The following is a 26,858-nucleotide window of genomic DNA, read 5'->3' on the forward strand; positions in this document are numbered from 1 at the left end:
CAGTAGTAACCTGTTCTGATTTAACATACTCAGGACACCACCTACTAAGCCAGTGTTCAGTAGTAACCTGTTCTGATTTAACATACTCGGGACACCACCTACTAAGCCAGTTTTCAGTTGTAACCTGTTCTGATTTAACATACTCAGGACACCACCTACTAAGCCAGTTTTCAGTAGTAACCTGTTCTGATTTAACATACTCGGGACACCACCTACTAAGCCGGTGTTCAGTAGTAACCTGTTCTGATTTAACATACTCGGGACACCACCTACTAAACCAGTGTTCAGTAGTAACCTGTTCTGATTTAACATACTCAGGACACACCACCTACTAAACCAGTGTTCAGTAGTAACCTGTTCTAACATACTCAGGACACCACCTACTAAGCCAGTGTTCAGTAGTAACCTGTTCTGATTTAACATACTCAGGACACCACCTACTAAGCCAGTGTTCAGTAGTAACCTGTTCTGATTTAACATACTCGGGACACCACCTACTAAGCCAGTTTTCAGTAGTAACCTGTTCTGATTTAACATACTCGGGACACCACCTACTAAGCCAGTGTTCAGTAGTAACCTGTTCTGATTTAACATACTCGGGACACCACCTACTAAGCCAGTGTTCAGTAGTAACCTGTTCTGATTTAACATACTCAGGACACCACCTACTAACCCGGTGTTCAGTAGAAACCTGTTCTGATTTAACATACTTAGGACACCACCTGCTACGCCCCCTACTGAAGACTGTCAATGCTTAGTCATGAAACCAAACTATGTGAGCAACACCTTCAGGAGTGGAGACCGCCACCACGTCCCTCCAGCAACACCATCCCATGATCGATGAATATGCCGACACTGAAGACCTTGACCATGAAAGCGGAGGGGGAATTGAAACTGAGATCACCATGAGAGCACTGCATGAAAGGTCAAAGGAATTCGGACAATAGTTTCATACAATAATAAGAAGATAATAATAGCGTACATTTCTATAGCGTCCTTTCTCATTGAGAGCTAAGGGCACTTTACATGAAAGAAAAATATTACAAGTATCATAAAACATTCATGGCCACTCTTTCTCAAAAAACCCTCCCCCCCCCCCCCTTTCCCACTCTACATACATCCAAAGTGAGCTGACATGGGTGGTGTTGGAGAAAAGGAAGCTGAGAGTACTTATCGATAGTTGTTTTTTTTTAAATGAGTCTTTAGTGATGAGCGAAAAGCAGAAACAGAATAAGACGCACGGATGTGATAAGGAAGGTTGTTCCAGATGTGAGGAGCAGCAAAGAAGAACGAACGTTCACCATAGGTTCTTGTACTGACGCGAGGAAGTTTCAAAAGGTAACCGTCAGAGGAAGAGCGGAGATTTCTTGTGGGAGTGTAAACCCTGATAAGGTCAGAAAAGATAAGTAGGTCCTGCGGAGTGGAAAGCAGAAATAGCAGAGACACGCAACTTTTTTTTTTTTTTTTTTTTTTTTTTTTTTTTTTTTGCTGCCCCATCATCTGCACCGTTTCAGTGGCATTACTCCCACGCCGCTCATTTAGATTCCCCCGTACACGGCCACACCCGGGTTCGTCCGTCGCAGTTCCAGCGTCGGCAGTCCACAGGGAACCATCGATGTTAGGTCGCCAGGAGGCCACACACCAGAGGAGACCCTGCACTGCTGCTGAGTCACTTCGGTGGTGTTCAGTGGTGCCTGTTCTGTTTTAACGTACTTAGGACACCACCTACTAAGCCCCCTACTAACGACAATAATGGCTTAGTCGCGCAGCCAGACTGAGTGAGCGTCTCTCCCAGAGTGGAGACCGCCACCACGTCCCTCAAACAACAGCCCCCCATGAATCTGCCGACACTGACGACATTGACAGGACTCACCCCAAGCACGGAAGTGGAGGGGCATCGAAACTGAGGTCACCATGAGAGCAGGGCATGAAAGGCCACAGACTTTGAGACTATTTTGTTTTTATATTGATGACGATGAAGGAGGAGGAGGATGACGATGATGATGACGATATTGCTATGGAGGTCCATTTTGGTTTAGGACTGCGTGACAAGGCTGTACTCTACGCTTCCCGTCATAATGATATCCCGGCGTTAACCAGGCCCGAGAGATACAGACACTTGCAGTGTTGGTCAGGTAATTAGAGCAACACACCCAAAGACGCATCCTTGAAGTGGATGACACTCGACTGTGAGGTCCCAGTCTCCCCATTTAAGCCCACAGCACACTCAACTCTGGGTAGGAGCCGGCCACGGGCCGAAAAACCCACCTCCGCTGGGATTCGAACCCGCGTCCTCCCAGCCGTCAGTCCGCGACGCTAACCACTTCGCCACGGCGGCTGGTGAGACACGCAACTTTGTATTTAATTCTTGCTGATGATGAGGGTGAAGGTGGGCGATGACAATGCTGCAATGGACGTCCGCTCTAGCTTTGGGGCTACGTGACTCTACACTTCCAGTCCACAAGGATACCCCAGCATTAACCAGGCACCGAGAGATACAGACAGACATTCGACAGTGTCGGTCAGGAAATTTGAGCAACACACCCAAAGACGCAGCCAGGAAGTGGATGAGACTCCAGCGTTCGGTCCCAGTCTTCCCACTGAAGCCCCACACTTAACTCTGGGTAGGAGCTGGCTGCAGGGCAAAAAAAAAAAAAATAATAAATAAATCCTTCCTCCTTCACTGGGAATTCAACCATGGCCCTCCCACCCATTAGCCTATGACACTAACCACTCTGCCTTGCTGGATTGTTTCATTATTGTTCTTTTCTCTTTTTTTTTTCTCTCTCTTTTTTTTTCCGAATGTTTTATACAAACCCAAGTCCTTGGGCTTTCAGTGTAAGGTCAGTAACCTATGTGGTGTAGCGTGTATGGATGTAAGTCCACAAGCTTTGACATCTCTGTGAAACTAAAGCTACACCTTTTCATGCACTCACTACTATCGCTGGTGAAAAAAAATTTGACACCCTCCTTCTCTGCTGCCCCCCTCCCTCCCCCCACACACACTCCCCCCAGCCCCCCCCCCGCCCCCCCCCCCACCCCGCCACCCCCAATCCCCTGCTCCCCAACAGGCCCCATCCCTCAAACATGCATGCTTGCACACACACACACACACACACACACAAACACACAAACACATGCATGTACATGCACACACACACACACACACACACACACTCACGGTTCAATGAATGATGATGAGAAAGTGAACAAAACCAACAAAAAAAGAAAAAAACAACAACAACAAAAAAAAACCACCAAAGTAAAACTACAAGGCAAATCAACACAATAAAAACAACATCAAAAATGTGCAGCAATGTACACATAACGCAAAATCCAACAAAAAACACAAAAACAAAAACCACAGTCAGGCAAGCTGAGACGACACAAGGCAAAGCAAAATGACAAACAACAAGACAAAAGCAAAGAAACACGAGAAGACGAAAGCAAAGACACACAAGACAATGCAAAAAGACACACAAGGCAAGACAAAGACTCAAGGCAAGCAGAACACAAGACAAAAGCAAAGACACACAAGACAAAGCAAACACAAGACAAAGCAAAGACACACAAGACAAGCAAACACAAGTCAAAGCAAAGACACACAAGACAAAGCAAAGACACACAAGACAAAGCAAACACAAGACAAAGCAAAGACACACAAGACAAAGCAAAGACACACAAGACAAAGCAAACACAAGACAAAGCAAAGACACACAAGACAAAGCAAACACAAGTCAAAGCAAAGACACACAAGACAAAGCAAAGACACACAACACAAAGCAAACACAACACAAGACAAAGCAAAGACACACAAGACAAAGACACACAAGACAAGCAAACACAAGTCAAAGCAAAGACACACAAGACAAAGCAAACACAAGTCAAAGCAAAGACACACAAGACAAAGCAAAGACACACAAGACAAAGCAAACACAAGACAAAGCAAACACAAGACAAAGCAAAGACACACAAGACAAAGCAAAGACACACAAGACAAAGCAAACACAAGACAAAGCAAAGACACACAAGACAAAGACACACAAGACAAAGCAAACACAAGACAAAGCAAAGACACACAAGACAAAGCAAAGACACACAAGACAAAGCAAAGACACACAAGACAAAGCAAACACAAGACAAAGCAAAGACACACAAGACAAAGCAAAGACACACAAGACAAAGCAAAGACACACACAAGACAAAGCAAAGACACACAACACAAAGCAAACACAAGACAAAGCAAAGACACACACGACAAAGCAAACACAAGACAAAGCAAAGACACACAAGACACAGCACACGCACAAAGCAAAACGAAGGGGTAAGAAAAGTCACAAGACAAAGCAAAGACAAGAACAAAGAAACAAGACAAAGCAAGGGCACACAAGACAAAGCACACGCACAAGAACAAAGCACAGGGACAAGAAAAGTCACGAGACACAGCAAAGACAAGAACAAAGAAACAAGACAAAGCAAGGACACACAAGACAAAGCACACGCACAAGAACAAAGCACAGGGACAAGAAAAGTCACAAGACAAAGCAAAGACACAAACAAAGAAACAAGACAAAGCAAAAGACACACAAGACAAAGCACACGCACACAAGAACAAAGCACAGGCATTAAGACAAAGCAAAAACACAAGACAAAGCAAAGGCACAACACAAATGGAAACACACGAACAAAACAAGATAACAACCACAGCTTCTTTTACACACACACACACACACACACACACACACACACACACACATACATATATTATTCAGAAGAAGGCCAAAGTCCCTTACTGAAAGTGGGTCACGTTGGATGAGGACAAAAAACAAAACAAAAAAAAAAAACAAGACACAACGAATCTACAACAGAACTCAACCAAGAACAGCGAACACAAAAGACACTGACAAGGCCGCAAAACAAAGAGCCTACAAGACAGGACAAAGAAAAGAAAAGAAAAAAAACAACACAACACACTCAATCTACAAAAGAACTCAACCAAAATATTGCTAACACAAAACACTGACAAGGCCGCAAAACAAAGAGCCTACAAGACAGGACAAAGAAAAGAAGAAAAAAACAATACACAACACACTCAATCTACAAAAGAACTCGACCAAAATATTACTAACACAAAACAATGACAAGGCCGCAAAACAAAGAGCCTACAAGACAGGACAAAGAAAAGAAAAGAAAAAAAACAACACACAACACACTCAATCTACAAAAGAACTCGACCAAAATATTACTAACACAAAACAATGACAAGGCTGCAAAACAAAGAGCCTACAAGACAGGACAAAGAAAAGAAGAAAAAAACCAACACACAACACACTCAATCTACAAAAGAACTCAACCAAAATATTGCTAACACAAAACAATGACAAGGCCGCAAAACAAAGAGCCTACAAGACAGGACAAAGAAAAGAAAAGAAGAAAAAAACAACACACAACACACTCAATCTACAAAAGAACTCGACCAAAATATTACTAACACAAAACAATGACAAGGCCGCAAAACAAAGAGCCTACAAGACAGGACAAAGAAAAGAAAAGAAAAAAAACAACACACAACACACTCAATCTACAAAAGAACTCAACCAAAATATTACTAACACAAAACAATGACAAGGCCGCAAAACAAAGAGCCTACAAGACAGGACAAAGAAAAGAAGAAAAAAAACAACACACAACACACTCAATCTACAAAAGAACTCAACCAAAATATTGCTAACACAAACACTGACAAGGCCGCAAAACAAAGAGCCTACAAGACAGGACAAAGAAAAGAAAAGAAAAAAAACAACACAACACACTCAATCTACAAAAGAACTCAACCAAAATATTGCTAACACAAAACAATGACAAGGCCGCAAAACAAAGAGCCTACAAGACAGGACAAAGAAAAGAAGAAAAAAACACACAACACACTCAATCTACAAAAGAACTCAACCAAAATATTGCTAACACAAACATTGAAAAGGCAGCAAAACAAAGAGCCTAAAAGACAGGACAAAGGCAAAAAAAAACCCCACAACACGACACACTCAATCTGCAACAGAACTCAACCAAAATATTGCTAACACAAACACTGACAAGGCGGCAAAACAAAAAGCCTAAAAGACAGGACAAAGGCAAAAAAAAAAAAAAACCCACAACACAACACACTCAATCTGTAACACAACTCAACCAAAATAATATTGCTAACACAAACAATGACAAGGCGCGGCAAAGCAAAAGAGCAAGCCAACAAGACTGGCAAGCAGACAGACAGACAGACAGGCAGGCATGCAGGCAGGCAGGCAGGCATGCACATGATCCGATGATACCTGCGGCTGAGAGCAAAGCAATGGGGACACTGGCGAGTTGGGGTCGTCGGGGCCACACTGCTGCAACGAACAGAGAGACAGAGAGACAGACACAGACAGAGACAGTGAGACAGAGACAGAGAGACATCGAAACTAACCACTGTCCGCAGACACAAAAAAAAAAAACACATAACGACGACAAGTCACACACACACGGCATCGCTCACAATTACACTACAACGCACCAAGAAGCAAGCGCGAATTTTGCTTTGTATTGTAACTGTACTGTAGTTGGGGTGTATTGTGCAGAGTTACTTTCTGTCAAAGCAGATTTCTCTGTGTCGAAATTGGGGTTGCTCTCCTCCAGGAGAGCGCATCACCACATTGCAGCGCCACCTTTCTTTTTCTTCCGGTTTTTTTTTTCTGTTTGCAGGTGTATTAGTTTTACTATCGAAGTGGATTTTTCTAAAAAATTTTCTACTATCGAAGTGGATTTTTCTACAATTTTTTCTTTCTTTCTTTCTTTCTTTTTTTTTTTTATATATTTCCAGGGACTATCCTTTTGCTGTCATGGGTTATTCTTATTCTTGTTCTTGTTGCTTATAGTCCAGCCGACCGCACTGGGCCATATCAGGACTGTCAAACCATACAAATACTCAAACGCGTCAACACAAAACTGTCACATCTACAAAAAAAAAAAAAAAAAAAAAAAAAAACACTAAGACAAACCCACAAAACACAGTTCATGACACAGTATCCCAACCATTTAGTTCCTTATGGCAAATAAGACTAGGCCATGCTCAGGATGCCAGCCATTCCGCTTAATTTGTCATCCCCAGATTAAAAAAAAAAATGTAAAAAAGGAAAAAAATACTTCAAAGCCAAACAAAAATACATTTAAAACGGCCATACAGGCAAATAAAACTGCAGAATGGGCAGCTAGTGCCCATCCCAGTGTTCACATTTTACTACCTAATCGCCAGAGCAAAACAGCACAGATAGTACATCATAGACTGTGGAAAAGAGTTAAAAAAAATTAAAAAAATAAAAAAAAGTGTCAAGGCTTGCTTGAAAAAAAAAAAGAAAGGGGAATGGAATAGGAAGGCAGAAAAAGGAGACAACAGTGCAGATAGAAAAAAAAAAAAAAAAAGGCAGAAACAAAGAGAGTGACAGAAAAGAGGAAATTTCTAGCACAGGAATTTCCAGAAGGCGGGGATGCTATTTATACTGAAAGACCCCCCCAGCATCCCCACAGGGAAGGTCATGGGTTCCCTTTGGAAGCACTACACACATGCTGCACATGGGATCTTGGTTTATCATCTCAGAAGGACTAGCGCCCAGACCACCACTCAAGTGTCTAGTGGAGGACGACAGCAAGCATCCTGGTCCGTATGTGGGACCCGAACCTGTCGTCACTCGCCACTAGCTATTGCTCCGTCTTAGGACGTAGAACGCCAACATAACCCGCAAAAATCAATAGACCGAGGGAAGGAATGCAAAAAATAAAGGCAAGAGTTAATCCCAAACAAACTCACCATGGTAACACAAGATTCACCAACACACAAAAGATTCACGAAACTGCCCCTTCCTATCTCTGCGGCTGCCTTCACCTCTACACTCCATCTCGCTCACTACGATCGGCTTCGGATCCACTCTGTTTACGCATACCCAGATTCAAACACTCGACTGCTGGCCGCCGTTCTTTCTCTGTCTCCAGACCTTGCAAATGGAATGAACTTCCTCTTTCGCTTCGTCAAGTCTCCAAACTCAGCTCTTTCAAGTCTGGCCTTAAAACCCACCTCTTCCCAAAATAGCCTCCCTTGCCTGCCTCTTCCTTGTCTTCAGTTTCTACAGTTTTAGAGTTATGCATGCGTGTAAATGACTGGTGCGAAAGTGCTTTGATTTGTCTCTGCACAAGATTCAGCGCTACATAAATACCATTATTATTATTATTATTATTAATTTTTGTCCATTACTGTCAACACTTAAAGGATAAAGATCCCTCAGACAACCAGTCACTGTTCAGAACTCTCATTACAGAACACCACCAGGCACACCTCAACATCCCAACTTTTCTGTGATCAGGTGCCCGAAGGACTGCAACCCTGCCCTGAATGGGGGGGCGGGGAGGAGGGGGGTGGGGGGGGGGGCTTGTGTATCTGAGGGAAGTCTGGAGCTATGCCAGAGGGAACGTACACTCCTGTGTAAGGCCAGCCAAGCCCAGCAGGTCAAAGGATGGGAGGCGACGGGCGCAATAGCCAAATGGTTAAAGCGTTGGACTGTCAATCTGAGGGTCCCGGGTTCGAATCCTGGTGGGTAAAGGGTGGAGATTTTTACAATCTCCCTGGTCATCATATGTGCAGACCTGCTTAGTGCCTGAACCCCCTTCGTGTGTATATGCAAGCAGAAGATCAAATACGCACGTTAAAGATCCTGTAATCCATGTCAGCGTTCGGTGGGTTATGGAAAAAAGAACATGCCCAGCATGCACACCCCCGAAAACGGAGTATGGCTGCCTACATGGCGGGGTAAAAACGGTCATACACGTAAAAGCCCACTCGTGTGCATACGAGTGAACGCAGAAGAAGAAGAAGAAAGGATGGGAGGCAAAGCACAATTCACTGGTCCTCAAGGATGCTGGCTGGACACAGGGCTAACAATGCCGTCCCACGAGCAAAAGCTCTGTTGTGGAAATAGTTGCTGTCCTACATGCAAGAGGGCATGACGGGCAGTAAGTAAGTAAGTACAACTCTGCATGACAGACGTTGGTCTGAACAGGGCGCAACAGCCGAGTGGTTAAAGCGTTGGACTTTCGATCTGAGGGTCCCGGGTTCAAATCTCGGTAACAGTTCCTGGTGGGTAAAGGGTGGAGATTTTTACAATCTCCCAGGTCAGCAAATGTGTGGACCTACTAGTACCTGAACCCCCTTCATGTGTATACACACGCATAAGATCACGTTGAAGATCCTGTAATCCATGTCAGCATTCAGTGGGTTATGGAAACAATAACATACCCAGCATGCACACCCCCGAAAAATCGGAAAACAAACACAGTATGGCTGCCTACATGGCAGGATAAATAAATAAATAAATAAATAAACAAAATGGTCATAACATAAAATGTCACACGTCTGTCTGAGTGTGTATGTATGCATGCCTGAAATCTAACTGAATGACACAGGAAACGAATGATGAGCGCCCAATGGCAGCCGTCAGTCAGCTCTACCCAGTCAGGCAGCCTGTTGTGCAAATAACCCCTAGTTTGTAAAGCACTTAGAGCTTGGTGTCCGAGCAAAGACAGGCACTAGGTAAGTATCCATATCATTCATTCATACAACCGACTCTTTCATCCGCCTGTGTACTGGAGTCATAATTCTAACTGATAATGCAAACTTGAAAAAAAAAAAAAAAAAATAAATACCCATGCATTTTAAAAACAAAGTTCAAATCAACAATTAAACACAACAGCACTTGATATTATGGTAGTTAAAAAAAAATATATATTTAAACATTTTAAAAACCAATGGAGGATAAAAGTAAAGTCCCAATGTTCTCCCCAAAGTTCAAATCAACAATTAAACACAACAGCACTCAATATTATGGTATAAAAAAAAATATATAAAAAAAAGATTTGAACATTTTAAATACCAATGGAGGATAAAAGTAAAGTCCCAATGTTCTCCCCAAACTGGAAGAGTCCCAGTTTCAAATACAACAGCACTTGATAATATGATTTCTTTTCTTTTTTTTAATTTAACAGTTTAAAAAACTAAACAGTTTAAAACCAAAGTCCTAATGTTTCTCCCCTAAAACTCAGCCTGGCACTACGCTTAAATTAAAATGGAAGAATCCCGGTTTCTTCGAGTAGATGACAAAACATCTAGACAGTGTTTACACACACAGCACTCAGTGAACGACACAGGAAACGAATGATGAGCGCCCAATGGCAGCCGTCAGTCGGCTCTACCCAGGTAGGCAGCCTGTTGTGTAAATGACTCTGTAAAGCGCTTAGAGTTTGGTCTCCGACCGAGGATAGGCGCTATATAAGTATCCATATCAGCCAATCAATCAATGATTCAATCACTACAGCAGTTTTAGTTTTTGTGCTCCCACTGTCCGGAACTCTCTGCCTGTCAGTCTTCCGCACCAACCAACACTCCCTATGTTCAAATCACCGCTAAAAACCCAATCTGTTCTGTGAGGCATTTGTGATCTCTCTCTCTCTCTCTCTCTCTCTCTCTCTCTCGACTGTTAATTCTGAGCAGTTTTCTACTCATGGGGCATGTGTGTGTGTGTGTATTTTAGTGTGGTCATCAGTCATTTTCGGGTGCAGGGGTGGCGGCATGAGAACAGATAACTGGCAGCACACTGAGTTTAACTACACTCAGAGAAGGGCCCTATACAAATACCATTCACTATTAATAACATTATCTTCTTTTTTTTTTTCTTTTTTTGACCCTACGCTCACAAATATCACAAATTGACATAAGCTTACAGCTGGGCCAACAGCAAAGTGAGAGCTGTATGATCAATGGCTTCTCCACTGCAATGGGAAGTCAGTTACAGCTTAAGTCTTTTGCGAAGGTCTGTGACTCTCAAACTAGGACTGAGCAGGAGGCAAGACAAATAAAGACTGCACTGACTCTTAGTGCTGCAGCCTTGAGGGCTAGTTGGCCATTTAGGAACCATCCCAACGCCGACTGTCCTAAAACCCCTCTTGGCTGAGAGAGAGGGGTGGTGTAACTTGGGGCAAGACACTCCCACTAAAATCAATATTCTAGCCCAGATAGTTGGGACAGCAGTTGCCTCCCCTGCTGTTCTGGAAGTCATGGTCGGACACCACTGACTATCATACATTACTATTTTCATCATTATTACTATATATATATGATAGTCAGTCGTGTCCGGCTATGACCATCAGAACAACAGAGGAGGCAACTGCTGTTCTGATTATAGTGGAGAGTGTCTTGCCCAAGTACATCCCCATTCTCTCGGCCAAGAGGGTTTTAGGACAGTCGGCATTGGGGATGGTTCCCAAAGGCCAACTAGCCTCCAAGGCTGCAGCACTAAGAGCCAGTGCAATTTTGCCTCCTAGTTTGAGAGTCATAGTCCTTCACAAAAAGACTAAGCTGTAAATGGTTTCCCATTGACTGGAGAAACCACTGATAATACAGCTCTCACTTTGCTGTTGGCCCAAATGTAAACTTATGTCAATCTGTGATATAAGCCGAGTGTTGGGCCTATAACATCATTGGGCAAACATGGACACAAATCAACTAACGTCAAAAGGTAAAAAAATGGGATCATGCACACTGGGAGAAGGAGGAGGGAGTTGGGGGCTGGGGGGGGGGGGCACGGGGAAGATCTATATCTATCAGATGCATGACCTACACACGCACACAAACCCAATGCACTGCACTGGCTAAAATGTCTGACTTGTAACTGACTTGTGGTTTGCACAGCTGAACACTGTGTGTAAAGGGCCGATTTGAAGGGGCAAGAGAGAAAAAAACAAACATAAAAAGAGAATACATAACAGTTTGCAATCCTAAAAAAGGGATTTTGAAAAACTAAATTCATTTCAGTATAAAGGTTATTTAGCACACACACACAAAAAATATCCCCAGATAAAGATTATTAGTGTCTGATGAAGTGAATTTAATATTGCAATGCAAACAGCTTATTCATGGTGTAAAAAAAAAAAAAACATTAAACAAAGCAAGTGCATAAGTCAATATACTTGAGATCGAAACCAGCCAGACTGTTAGTATCAGGGACAGAGAACGGCGAGAAGTATTAAGAAAAGGAAACATGTTAACTCACAAGATTCTGAAAACTGAACGCAAGTGTTGATTAGAAATAAACAGAAACACGCACTGACAACCACACCCCACTTAGTTCAACAGAAAACAACACGGGTAAACAGAACAACAACCGATGAACAAAAACAACCTGAACCTGCTTGAGCTGTTATCAATCACAATCAGAATCAAATGCTATCTGAAATTGGGAACGCCATGCCCAGGGGATCACACAGGTCTTTAAATCACAACATTTTAAAACATTCTAAAAACTTTAACATTCCATTACATTTACATGGATGCACATCAGCATTGGATATCAGACACAGACAGATACAGGCTTGAGAATGTCCCTATCATTTTACTGTTGAAGAGGACAAATGTCCCATTACTTTTAGTTTTACATCCGCAGTGTCAGGGTCTGATATTATGTTTCTTTGCTTGCTTGGACATCTTGTGGCAAAAAAAAAAAAAAAAAGTCCTTTCATCAACTACAAAGAATACACAAAATCTAGAACAAATGGCCAAAAGAAAAAAAAGAAAAAAAAAAACCACTCTTTACTTTATTCCATCAGCGACCACCAACAAACAAAAAACATAAAGGGAACATAAGACCACTTACTTGCACATAATTTCCACCCTTCCCCACAAACTCAAGCAGGTTCAAGAAGCTCAAAAAGTCACTGAAAAACCCAAAACGCATGCAGCACAGAACAAGCCAAGTCCTGACAGTAAAAAAAGAGCAAAAGAACAGCAAACACGAGAAAGGCTAACGATGGCAAGGAGTCAGGCAAAGGGACATCACCCCCACAAACAGAGAGAGAGAGGCAGGGGAGGCGATCAAACCAACCGAGGTGGCGCTGGCGGCAGACTGAGCGCTGGGGGCGCCATCCATAGAGCTATACTGTCTCTGCCCTGTCATAGCCTGCGTTTCACGGGACAGGGAGACACACACACATGGGGATAGAGATCCACGGTACAGTCAGCGCTCATGTTTAATCAGGCATGTTCAGGAATACAGGTGATGAATTGGTATGTTCAGGAATAAAGGTGATGTACCGGTGTGTTCAGGAATAAAGGTGATGAACTGGTATGTTCAGGAATACAGGTGATGAATTGGTATGTTCAGGAATACAGGTGATGAATTGGTATGTTCAGGAATACAGGTGATGAACTGGTATGTTCAGGAATAAAGGTGATGTACTGGTATGTTCAGGAATAAAGGTGATGAATTGGTATGTTCAGGAATACAGGTGATGAACTGGTATGTTCAGGAATAAAGTGATGTAATGGTATGTTCAGGAATAAAACTGATGAACTGGAATGTTCAGGAATAAAGGTGATGAACTGGTATGTTCAGGAATACAGGTAATGAATTGGTATTTTCAGGAATACAGGTGATGAATTGGTATGTTCAGGAATACAGGTGATGAATTGGTATGTTCAGGAATAAAGGTGATGAACTGGTATGTTCAGGAATACAGGTGATGAATTGGTATGTTCAGGAATAAAGGTGATGAATTGGTATGTTCAGGAATAAAGGTGATGTACTGGTATGTTCAGGAATAAAGGTGATGAACTGGTATGTTCAGGAATAGTTTCAGTTTCAGTAGCTCAAGGAGGCGTCACTGCGTTCGGACAAATCCATATACGCTACACCACATCTGCCAAGCAGATGCCTGACCAGCAACGTAACCCAGCGCGCTTAGTCAGGCCTTGAGAAATAAAGGTGATGTACTGGTGTGTTCAGGAATAAAGGTGATGTATTGGTATATTCAGGAATACAGGTGATGAACTCGTATGTTCAGGAATAAAGGTGATGAACTCATATGTTCAGGAATACAGGTGATGAACTGGTATGTTCAGGAATAAAGGTGATGAATGGGTATGTTCAGGAATACAGGTGATGAACTGGTATGTTCAGGAATACAGGTGATGAATTGGTATGTTCAGGAATACAGGTGATGAATGGGTATGTTCAGGAATACAGGTGATGAATGGGTATGTTCAGGAATAAAGGTGATGTACTGGTATGTTCAGGAATAAAGGTGATGAATGGGTATGTTCAGGAATAAAGGTGATGTACTGGTATGTTCAGGAATAAAGGTGATGTATTGGTATGTTCAGGAATACAGGTGATGAACTCGTATGTTCAGGAATAAAGGTGATGAATTGGTATGTTCAGGAATACAGGTGATGAATGGGTATGTTCAGGAATACAGGTGATGAATGGGTATGTTCAGGAATAAAGGTGATGTACTGGTATGTTCAGGAATAAAGGTGATGTATTGGTATGTTCAGGAATAAAGGTGATGAACTCGTATGTTCAGGAATAAAGGTGATGAACTCGTATGTTCAGGAATACAGGTGATGAACTCGTATGTTCAGGAATACAGGTGATGAACTCGTATGTTGAGGAATACAGGTGATGAATTGGTATGTCGATTATGTCAAAGTATAAGAAAACAATTCATAAAAGGTGATCAGGTTATTGTGTCAATGGCCAAGTTCAGAATAAAGGTGATAAATTATAATGTCAATGTTGAAGCATATTAAAAAAAAAAATGAAGGTGATCAGATTATAATTTAAGTGCTTAAGTACAGGAATAAATGTGATCAGATTAGTATGTTGATGTTTAAGTACAGGAATAAAGGTGATCAGGTTATCATGTCAATATTTAAGTACAAGAATAAAGGTGATCGCATTATTATGTCAATGTTTAAGTACAAGAATAAAGGTGAGGTACAAGAATAAAGGTGATCGCATTATTATGTCGATGTTTAAGTACAAGAATAAAGGTGATCGCATTATTATGTCAATGTTTAAGTACAAGAATAAAGGTGATCGCATTATTATGTCAATGTTTAAGTACAAGAATAAAGGTGAAGTACAAGAATAAAGGTGAGGTACAAGAATAAAGGTGATCGCATTATTATGTCAATGTTTAAGTACAAGAATAAAGGTGAGGTACAAGAATAAAGGTGATCACATTATCATGTCAATGTTTAAGTACAAGAATAAAGGTGATCACATTATTATGTCAATGATCAAGTACAAGAATAAAGGTGAAGTACAAGAATAAAGGTGAGGTACAAGAATAAAGGTGATCGCATTATTAAGTCAATGTTTAAGTACAAGAATAAAGGTGATCACATTATTATGTCAATGATCAAGTACAAGAATAAAGGTGAAGTACAAGAATAAAGGTGAGGTACAAGAATAAAGGTGATCGCATTATTATGTCAATGTTTAAGTACAAGAATAAAGGTGAGGTACAAGAATAAAGGTGATCACATTATCATGTCAATGTTTAAGTACAAGAATAAAGGTGAGGTACAAGAATAAAGGTGAGGTACAAGAATAAAGGTGATCGCATTATTATGTCAATGTTTAAGTGCAAGAATAAAGGTGATCGCATTATTATGTCAATGTTTAAGTACAAGAATAAAGGTGATCGCATTATTATGTCAATGTTTAAGTACAAGAATAAAGGTGATCGCATTATTATGTCAATGTTTAAGTACAAGAATAAAGGTGAGGTACAAGAATAAAGGTGATCGCATTATTATGTCGATGTTTAAGTACAAGAATAAAGGTGAGGTACAAGAATAAAGGTGATCGCATTATTATGTCAATGTTTAAGTACAAGAATAAAGGTAATCGCATTATCATGTCAATGTTTAAGTACAAGAACAAAGGTAATCGCATTATCATGTCAATGTTTAAGTACAAGAATAAAGGTGAGGTACAAGAATAAAGGTGATCGCATTATCATGTCGATGTTTAAGTACAAGAATAAAGGTGATCGCATTATTATGTCAATGTTTAAGTACAAGAATAAAGGTAATCGCATTATCATGTCAATGTTTAAGTACAAGAACAAAGGTAATCGCATTATCATGTCAATGTTTAAGTACAAGAATAAAGATGACTGCATTATTATGTCAATGTTTAAGTACAAGAATAAAGGTGATCAAATAATTACGTTGATATCTAAGTACAAGATTAAAGGTGATCAGATTACTATGCTGATGTTAAGTACAACTGTACAAGAACAAAGGTGATCATATTATCATGTTGATGTTTGAATACAAGAATAATGGTGATCATATTCCTAGGTTCATGTTTAAATACACAAAACAAAGGTGATCAGATTGTTCTGTTGATGTTTAAGTGCAGGAATAAATATGATCAAATAAATATGTTGTTCTTTTTCAGAACAAGAATAAAGACGATCAGATAATTACGCTGATGTTTAAGTACAAGAATAAAGGTGATTAGATTATCATCTCCATGTTTAGTACAAAGATAGAGGTGATCAAATCATCATGTCAATGTCTAAGTGCAACGATAAATGTGATGAGATTATTATGCCAATGTTTAAAGTACAAGAATAATAGGCGATCAGATAATTCTGTCAAAATCTGAATACAAGAATAAAGGTGATAGGATTAATATGCTGATGTTTAACAACAAGAGCAAAGGCGACAGATTGTTCTGCCAATGTCCAAGTACAGGGATAAAGGTGATCAGATCATCATGTCCATGAACGCAAATGAAGCTGGTGGAACATACGGTGAAAATGACAGAACAGCACAGACACTGCAGGATACGGTCAAGACACAGTATAAATCGAAAGCCTGCTGATCCAGTGCCAGCTACGCTGGACAGGACACACTGTCCGCATGACAGACAGCAGAATTCCAAAGAGATGCTACTGAATGGCCAGCTGAAGGAAGGCCACCGCAAACTTGGAAGACCCTGCAAGCGCTTCAAGAACACCTTGAAGGCAAACCTCATAGCCTGTGACATAGACATCGCTTCCTGGGAAACTGATGCCCTTGACCGCTCTCGTTGGAGGATGCTGTGCTCTAGTGGCATAAAGACATTTGAAAACAAGAGAACGCTGGCCATTAAGGAGAAGCGTGAGCGAAGGAAGCAGGGCTCAACTCCTGGAGACATTTTCCCTTGCAACACCTGTGGGAAGTGCTGCACATCCAGAATCGGCCTCTTCTCCCTTATGAGGACACACACCGACAGATAAGCCTGCCTGCCTACTCATCCGTCGCTCCGACGGGAGACTCCATCAATCCAAGCTGGAAGATCAGAAAGAGTCATCAAAACTAAACTGACTAAAATGAATGATACAACCACCAACAGAAGGTGGACGGTAGAAGGAGGACAGAGGTGGAATACAGACCAACCTGACAGAGAAAGAAAAAAAACCCAAGGAAGGGTCGAAGCCAATGACTAAGTCACCAGAGCACTGCCTACAACAGTGCAACAGGTACACAGACTGTCCTTGCGCAAATCATTGTACTGTATCACGCTGTAAAACAGATCTCTCTGTATGAAATACTGCCTGCTCCGCTGCCCAGGGACAGCGCATCGCTATAACGCAGCACAGCCTTTTTCTTCCCCCCCCCCCCCCCCCCAACCCCCCTTGCAAAGTCTAATCCTCGAAACCCAATGGCCTTGCTAAAACAAGTCCTCCAAGGAACTGTACAAGGAGGGGTGTGGGGGGTGGGGGGGGGAGAGAGATGGAGGGGAAGGCAGAAAAAAAAATAAAACAAACGATGCACTGGCAACACTGCAGAATGGATGGGGAAAACCATAAGCGAAAGACATGGAGGAATGTCGTGAATAGTTCTTCAATGTGGCACCCCACTGTCTTTTCACAGAGTCAAGGAAGAAGGAGGAGGAGGAGAAGACTCCTAAAAATGAGAAGAAGAAGAAGAAGACTCCTAAAAATGAGAAGAAGAAGAAGAAGACTCCTAAAAATGAGAAGAAGAAGAAGAAGAAGACTCCTAAAAATGAGAAGAAGAAGAAGACTCCTAAAAATGAGAAGAAGACGAAGAAGACTCCTGAAAATGAGAAGAAGAAGAAGACTCCTAAAAATGAGAAGAAGAAGAAGACTCCTGAAAATGAGAAGAAGAAGACTCCTAAAAATAAGAAGAAGACTCCTAAAAATGAGAAGAAGAAGACTCCTAAAAATGAGAAGAAGAAGAAGACTCCTGAAAATGAGAAGCAGATGAAGACTCCTAAAGATGAGCAGCATGACTGATGAAAGATGGAAGAAACAAGAATGAAAGGGGAGCAACCCAGCAACGAAAATGGCTTCACAGACCGGTGGTATCATCATAGACTTTTGTTTAAACAAAATATAAAGCATGGCAAAAAAAAAAACAACAACAAAAATAACTCAGGGCGATCAGTGTTCACATGATTCAAGAGGAAAACTTATATGAGAAATGATGAGAAACGAAGGCATATACACATGAACACATGCGCTTGTGCACACTCTCTCTCTCTCTCTCTCTCTCTGTCTGTCTCTCTACCCCTCTCCCTCTACCCCACTGAGAAAACAAGAAAATATATGCAGAGATTATTCTAAAACCACGGGAAAATTCACCCAAACAAACAAAACAAAAATCATTCCAATAAATAAATGAATGAAATCTTCAAAAACAAAGAAAAGAAAGAAAGAAAGAAAACAAAAAAACAGAACTCAAGACAGAAAACAAAAACAAAAAAGACACACACACAAAAAAAAAAACCGGAATAAAAATGCACCCACATTCAGAGTATACATGTATAAAAAAAAAAAAAATTTCAAACACACACTAAAACACAAAAGTAAAGAATATGAAACCAAAAGATCCATATAGAGAATATATATAAATATACAAACATACATACATACAAAAAGAAAAGGGCAAGTCACGCCAAGCAACTCACGTTTCTCACGGACGTCAGCTGACTCAGAGCTATCGCATTCTCCTCCTCCACCCCAACCCTGCCGACAGGGCACCCAAATGAACAACATCACAAACGACGACAACAACGATGACGACGACGACAACGACGACGACGATGAGGAACAACATCAACATGGCTGAAACCACACCAGGTTTTTTTTAATTTTTTTCCAGTTCTATCACTCATTCCAAGTCCCCCACCCCCCCACCCACCCCCCACCTCTCCATCCCCACAACCACGCCCACATTCGTCCGTCACAGTCCCAGCATCGAACAGTCCCACAAGGAACTCTCGATGTTTGGTCGCCAGGCGGCCGCACACCAGAGGAGACCCTGCACTGCTGCTGAGTCACTTCTGTGGTGTTCAGTAATGCCTGTTCCGATTTAACTTACTTAGGACACCACATACTAAGCCCCCAAAACTGATGACAATAACAGACTTGGTCGTGGTGAAGCCAGGCCAATGAAAAAAAACATCAGTATGGCTGGAACCACACACTTTTCAGCTTTACTAAAACAAAAAAATAAATAAATAAAAAAACCAAAGTGCATCCTTACACCCCCAAACACACACCACTCTGGACTCTGTGTGTCTGTGTGTGTGTGTGTGTGTGTGAGTGTGCGTGCGTGTGCGTGAGTGTGTCTGAGTGTGTGTGTCTGTGTGTGTGTGTGTATGTGTGTGTCTCTCTCTCTCCGTCTCTCTCTCTCTCCCTCCCTCACACACACACACACCCCACACCCACGCACACCCTACAACCACTCACACACCCACACACACCCCACACCCACACCCACCCTACAACCACCCACACACCCCCACACCCACACACACCCTACAACCACCCACACACCTACCCCACCCACACCCACACCCACACCCACCTGATCTGCAGCCACTGGAGCATGGGTGTGGTGAAGCCCCCACACAGCACCACGGTCGCCAGGACGATCATCATGGTCGCCGAGGCCATGTGCTGGTTGGCCTCCGTCTCCGTGTTGCGGATGGCCAGGGCAAAGGCCACCGCGCCTCGCAGACCTGACGCACACCGCCACACACAGGTAGGTCAACACTCATTCTTCTTCTTCTTCTTCTTCTTCTCTTCCGTCTTCATCGTTGTTGTCCTCATCAACATCCATCATCATCCTCATCATCGTCATTATCATCACTGTCCGTCCTCATCCCCGTCCGTTATCGTCGTCGTCGTCTTTGTCCTCGTCATCATCCATCACTGTCCTCATCCATCATCGTCATCGTCGTCATCATTATCATCTCTTTGTCCTCATCCTCGTCCGTTCTCATCATCGTAGTCGTTGCTGTCCTTGTTGCTCTTTGCTGTTTGTTGTTGTAGTTGTTGTTCTTTGCTGTTTGATGTTGTTGTTGTTGTTATTTGCTGTTTTTTGTTGTAGTGCTTGTTCTTTGCTGTTTGTTGTTGTTGTTCTTTGCTGTTTGTTGTTGTAGTTGTTGTTTTTTGCTGTTTGTTGTTGTTGTTCTTTGCTGTTTGTTGTTGTTGTTCTTTGCTGTTTGTTGTTGTAGTTGTTGTTCTTTGCTGTTTGTTGTTGTAGTTGTTGTTCTTTGCTGTTTGTTGTTGTTGTTCTTTGCTGTTTGATGTTGTAGTTGTTGTTCTTTGCTGTTTGATGTTGTAGCTGTTGTTCTTTGCTGTTTGATGTTGTTGTTGTTGTTGTTCTTTGCTGTTTGTTGTTGTTGTTGCTGTTGTTCTTTGCTGTTTGTTGTTGTTGTTCTTTGCTGTTTGTTGTTGTTGTTCTTTGCTGTTTGTTGTTGTTGTTCTTTGCTGTTTGTTGTTGTTGCTGTTGTTCTTTGCTGTTTGTTGTTGTTGTTCTTTGCTGTTTGTTGTTGTAGTTGTTGTTCTTTGCTGTTTGATGTTGTTCTTTGCTGTTTGATGTTGTAGTTGTTCTTTGTTGTTTGATGTTGTAGTTGTTCTTTGCTGTTTGTTGTTGTTCTTTGCTGTTTGATGTTGTAGTTGTTGTTCTTTGCTGTTTGTTGTTGTAGTTGTTGTTCTTTGCTGTTTGTTGTTGTTCTTTGCTGTTTGATGTTGTAGTTGTTGTTCTTTGCTGTTTGATGTTGTTGTTCTTTGCTGTTTGATGTTGTAGTTGTGGTTCTTTGCTGTTTGATGTTGTAGCTGTTGTTCTTTGCTGTTTGATGTTGTTCTTTGCTGTTTGATGTTGTTGTTCTTTGCTGTTTGATGTTGTTGTTCTTTGCTGTTTGATGTTGTAGTTGTTGTTCTTTGCTGTTTGATGTTGTTGTTCTTTGCTGTTTGATGTTGTAGTTCTTTGCTGTTTGTTGTTGTTGTTCCTTGCTGTTTGATGTTGTAGTTGTTGTTCTTTGCTGTTTGTTGTTGTTGTTCTTTGCTGTTTGATGTTGTAGTTGTTGTTCTTTGCTGTTTGATGTTGTTGTTCTTTGCTGTTTGATGTTGTAGTTGTGGTTCTTTGCTGTTTGATGTTGTAGTTGTTGTTCTTTGCTGTTTGTTGTTGTTGTTCTTTGCTGTTTGATGTTGTAGTTGTTGTTCTTTGCTGTTTGTTGTTGTTGTTCTTTGCTGTTTGTTGTTGTAGTTGTTGTTCTTTGCTGTTTGTTGTTGTAGTTGTTGTTCTTTGCTGTTTGATGTTGTTGTTCTTTGCTGTTTGATGTTGTAGCTGTTGTTCTTTGCTGTTTGATGTTGTTGTTGTTGTTGTTCATTGCTGTTTGATGTTGTAGCTGTTGTTCTTTGCTGTTTGATGTTGTTGTTCTTTGCTGTTTGATGTTGTTGTTCTTTGTTGTTTGATGTTGTTGTTCTTTGCTGTTTGATGTTGTAGTTGTGGTTCTTTGCTGTTTGTTGTTGTAGTTGTTGTTCTTTGCTGTTTGTTGTTGTTGTTCTTTGCTGTTTGATGTTGTAGTTGTTGTTCTTTGCTGTTTGATGTTGTAGTTGTTGTTCTTTGCTGTTTGTTGTTGTTGTTCTTTGCTGTTTGATGTTGTAGTTGTTGTTCTTTGCTGTTTGTTGTTGTTGTTCTTTGCTGTTTGTTGTTGTTGTTGTTCTTTGCTGTTTGATGTTGTAGTTGTTGTTCTTTGCTGTTTGTTGTTGTTGTTCTTTGCTGTTTGATGTTGTAGTTGTTGTTCTTTGCTGTTTGTAGTTGTTGTTCTTTGCTGTTTGATGCTGTAGTTGTTGTTCTTTGCTGTTTGATGTTGTAGTTGTTGTTCTTTGCTGTTTGTTGTTGTTGTTCTTTGCTGTTTGTTGTTGTTGTTCTTTGCTGTTTGATGTTGTTGTTCTTTGCTGTTTGATGTTGTAGCTGTTGTTCTTTGCTGTTTGATGTTGTTGTTGTTGTTGTTCATTGCTGTTTGATGTTGTAGCTGTTGTTCTTTGCTGTTTGATGTTGTTGTTCTTTGCTGTTTGATGTTGTTGTTCTTTGCTGTTTGATGTTGTAGCTGTTGTTCTTTGCTGTTTGATGTTGTAGCTGTTGTTCTTTGCTGTTTGATGTTGTTGTTGTTGTTGTTCTTTGCTGTTTGCTGCTGCTCTCCTCCTTTTTTCTTGTTCTTCTTCTCCTCCATCTTCGTCTGCTTAGCTCTTCTTGATAATAACAAGCCCCAACAACAGCACTAAAAATTATAAAACAATAGTGGCAATTAAGTCTCTTTTTTTTCTCTCTCTCTCTCTCTTTTTATGGATAGGCAGAAGAAAGAAAACTTTTTTTTTTTTTTAGACAAAGAACAACGGAAAAAAAAAAAATCCCATTCAGAATGAAAACAGAAACATAACAACTTCCTTCATGAAAAAAAAAATCACCTCAGAAAAAGAAATTCAGTGCAAAGTCTTTCCCATCACTACTTCATCTCAGTGGGAAAAAAAAAAAAAAAAAATTCAGTGCGAAGTCTTGGACTAAAAACTTCATGTCAGAGAGAGAAATATTTCCGTGCAAAGTCTGCCACGAAAAACTACATCTCAGAGAGAAAAAAAAAACACAACGCAAACTCCCCAGCACGGTAGAGTGGAGTTTAACTCACTCAGTACGGCCAGTCCTCTCTTCTCCTCTACACAGACCCCTCGGGATGTCCAGTGGGTGTCTGAATGACCCAACCTTTAGCTTCCGTCGTCAGACATGTGGTATCTTTGTCAACATTCACCTCTTCAGTGTAAGAGCCTTCCGCTTGCAATATTTTGATGATGGTAATTGGGGTGAAACGCTGTTAACGTCGTCTCTTTCGACGTTCTTATGGAGAGAGTTAACGACCTATCGGCTTTACGCCCTTAAGGTCAAGTTGTTCGTGGCTGTGGTTTTTTCCCCAAGGGGATGTGTGGCATGGTCAAGGTGTTGGTCTTGTGGTCTTGCTCGAGGAGGGTCCTTGCTGTGTGCTGGCCAGCGGGCGATGTATTTGTATTTGTATTTCTTTTTATCACGACAGATTTCTCTGTGTGAAATCCGGGCTGCTCTCCCCAGGGAGAGCGCGTCGCTACACTACAGCACCACCCTTTTTTTTTTTTTTTTTTTTTTCCTGCGTGCAGTTTTATTTGTTTTTCCTGTCGAAGTGGATTTTTCTACAGAATTTTGCCAGGAACAACCCTTTCGTTGCCGTGGGTTCTTTTATGTGCGCTAAGTGCATGCTGCACACGGGACCTCGGTTTATTGTCTCATCCGAATGACTAGTGTCTAGTCCCACCACACAAGTTCTAGTGGAGGGGGAGAAAATATCGGCGGCTGAGCCATGATTCGAACCATCGCGCTCAGATTCTCTCGCTTTCAAGGCGGACGCATTACCTCTAAGCCATCACTCCGTGGTCAGTGCTGTGCCCTGGCTGTGTTCGGGTGGTGGAGTCCTGAGCTCCCCCAGCACAGATCACAGGCCATATCAGGAGGCTGGAAAAATCACCCTGCCACCCTCCCCTCCCCCTCCTCTCCCTCCCTCGCTCACTCGCTCAATCAACTCACCCGAGAACATCATCATGTGTTGAAAGTTGGGTCGGATCTTATTGCTGCGGCCCAGGTTGAGCAGGCACGACAGCGGATAGATGTTCAGGAGGCGCCCAGCAATGATGGCCAGCTGATAACTCCAGTCAAGGGTTACAAACGTATGTATGATGACGACGACGACGATGATGATGATGATATGGATACCATTTAAAATCAGGCTACTGAGCGCATCATTGTACGAGCCGCATCCCCCCCCCCCCCCCCACTCCCCCCTCCCCAACTTTTTCTTGTAAGTTGGGAATTTGTTCATACGGTGGTTTACAAGCCACAAATGTTACACACACACACACACACACAAAAAGAGTGCAAAAATGTCTCAAAAATAGACGCAAACTTGACATACACACAAACTTATATAACATATATCTCTCTCTCTCTTTCTCTCTCTGTATATATATATATATATATATATATATATATATATATATATATATATATATATATATATATAACATATATCTATATCTATATATCTACATATAATTCATATATCTATGCATGTATACTTATCTAAACATCTGTTCATCTATATATATATATATATATAGAGAGAGAGAGAGAGAGAGAGAGAGAGAGAGATTCCCTTCTATTTTATTCTATTCCATTCTATTCTATTAATATTCTATCCCCCCCCCCACCCCCCCCCCCCACAAAGGATATGAAAGGCAGCATGATAAAGCCAGGGTGATATTCCGTTCAATTCTATTCCATTCTATTCTACTGTATTCTATTCTATCCCCCCACCCCACCTCACAAAAAGTTTCGAAAGACATGATAAAGCCAGGGTGAATATTTTTACTCCATTCTATTCTATCCCAGTCTATTCTAAATCCCCAGTCCAGTCCATTCTGCTCTATTCCATTCCATTCCAGCGTAGTCTAGTCTACTCCATTCTATCCACCACCACCACCACCCACCCACAAAAGGATACGAAAGAGGACATGATGAAGCCCGGATGCCACTGCAGAGGCTCTATTCTATTCCAGCGTAGTCTAGTCTATTCCATTCTATCCACCACCACCACCACCCACCCACAAAAGGATACGAAAGAGGACATGATGAAGCCGGGATGCCACTGCAGAGGCTGCAGAGTGAAGACGGACACTCCGATGTACAGGAAGACAAAGTTCTCCGCCAGAAAGTTGGCCAGCTCAAACAGCTGCAACACACCAACAGACTGAGGTTTAACCAGCCAGCCAGCCAGCCAACCAGCCAACCAGCCACCCTCCTCCTTCCCCATCTGCTGCTGCTTCTTCCTTCTTCTTCTTCTTCTTTTCCACCTCCTCCTTCTCCTTCTTCTTCTTCTTCTTCTTCTTCCTCTTCATCTTTTTATCCTCCTCTTCCTTCTCTTTTTCTTCTTCTTCTCCTTCTTCTCCTCCTCCTTCTTCTCATCCTTCTTCATCTTTTTCTCCTCCTCCTTCTCCTTCCTCTTCTCCTCTTCTTCTCCTCCTCCTCCTTCTTCCTTCTTCTTCTCCTCCTCCTTCTTCCTTTCATCTTTTTCTCCCCCTCCTCTTCTTCCTTCTTCTCCCCTTCCTCTCCTCCTCCTCTTCTTCTTCTCCTTCTCCCTTCTCTCTATAAAGAGCCATGGGGCCGGCACACAGAAGATACTATTCGCCAGATTCCTCTAGGTCTGAATGTGTCTTCTCCTTCTTCTTCTTCTTCTTCTGCTTTCGTGGGCTGCAACTCCCACGTACACTCGCATGTACACGAGTGGGCTTTTACGTGCATGACCGTTTTTACCCTGCCATGTAGGCAGCCATGCTCCGTTTTTGGGGGTGTGCATGCTGGGTATGTTTTTGTTTCCATAACCCACCGAACACTGACATGGATTACAGGATCTTTAACGTGCGTATTTGATCTTCTGCATGCGTTTACACACGAAGGGGGTTCAGGCACTAGCAGGTCTGCACATATGTTGACCTGGGAGATCGTAAAAATCTCCACCCTTTACCCACCAGGTGCCGTCACCGTGATTCGAACCCAGGACCCTCAGATTGAAAGTCCAACGCTTTAACCACTCGGCTATTGCGCCCGTCTCTGAATGTGTCAAAAGCTTGGGTTTCTGCTAACGGATGGATGGATCTCACTGTGCATAATTCTGCAAGGTTGTCAGTCCAGCATTCTGTTGATGTTGTTGTTGTCGTTGTTTTCCGTCTTCCTTTCGAGTATCGTCAAGGTATAATTGATTACATACGACAAGGCAAACTCTTTATCAACAAAGCCAACAGGCAAGCAACGTTCATGCTTTTCTAATTCCAACCCTCCCCTCTCCCTAAAGAGGGACGACAACTATGAAACTTCCGCACTGTAACCAATCAAGCGTGCCCCGTCAGAACTCAAGAACAAACTTCACATCGACAACATCAACAACGTTATTATTATTATCCCTCTCCGTGCCACTCACCTGTTTGGTCCGGTCTTTGGACTCGGCCGACAGGTTGTTGTAGGTGTAGTGGGCCTGGGTGATGCCACAGAACAGCACGGCCACGATACCTGACACAGTACACACTCTGTGACACTACCATGAACACAGCACACACTCCATGACACACCATGCCACAGAACAGCACGGCCACAATACCTGACACTGTACACACTCCATGACACACCATGACAGAGTACACACTCCATGACACACCATGACACAGTACACACTCCATGACACACCATGACAGAGTACACACTCTGTGGCACACCACAACACAGTACACACTCCATGACACACCATGACAGAGTACACACTCTGTGGCACACCACAACACAGTACACACTCCATGACACAGAATAACACGGCCGAGATAACCGACACAGTACACACTCCATGACACACCATGACACAGTACACACTCCATGACACAGTACACACTCTGTGATACACCATGACACAGTACACACTCCATGACACACCATTACACACTACACACTCCATGACACAGAACAGCACGGCCGAGATAACCGACACAGTACACAGTTGATGACACACCATGACACAGCACACACTCCATGACACACTACACACTCCGTGATACACCATGAC

The 26,858-nt window shown here is 42.1% G+C and overlaps 2 protein-coding genes across 2 annotated transcripts in view; one reads left to right on the plus strand and one right to left on the minus strand.

Annotated features, from left to right (window-relative positions):
• LOC143288999 (sodium/hydrogen exchanger 9-like) overlaps positions 1-26,858 on the minus strand; it is an 81,529-nt gene that overhangs the window by 32,606 nt on the left and 22,065 nt on the right. Inside the window, exons 9-14 of the mRNA XM_076597745.1 lie at positions 26,226-26,314; positions 24,867-24,980; positions 23,780-23,891; positions 19,748-19,901; positions 18,846-18,903; positions 12,979-13,031 (exon numbers count right to left, since the gene is read on the minus strand). Of these exons, the coding sequence (XP_076453860.1) occupies positions 12,979-13,031; positions 18,846-18,903; positions 19,748-19,901; positions 23,780-23,891; positions 24,867-24,980; positions 26,226-26,314 (580 nt within the window). The remainder of the gene's footprint in view (positions 1-12,978; positions 13,032-18,845; positions 18,904-19,747; positions 19,902-23,779; positions 23,892-24,866; positions 24,981-26,225; positions 26,315-26,858) is intronic.
• Positions 1,553-26,858, plus strand: part of LOC143288998 (uncharacterized) — an 87,142-nt gene continuing 61,836 nt past the window's right edge. Inside the window, exon 1 of the mRNA XM_076597743.1 lies at positions 1,553-1,701. Coding sequence (XP_076453858.1) covers positions 1,616-1,701 — 86 coding nt within the window. The 5' untranslated portion in view covers positions 1,553-1,615. The remainder of the gene's footprint in view (positions 1,702-26,858) is intronic.

This window comes from Babylonia areolata, chromosome 13 (assembly GCF_041734735.1).
Source record: "Babylonia areolata isolate BAREFJ2019XMU chromosome 13, ASM4173473v1, whole genome shotgun sequence".
Lineage (NCBI taxonomy): Eukaryota > Metazoa > Mollusca > Gastropoda > Neogastropoda > Buccinidae > Babylonia > Babylonia areolata.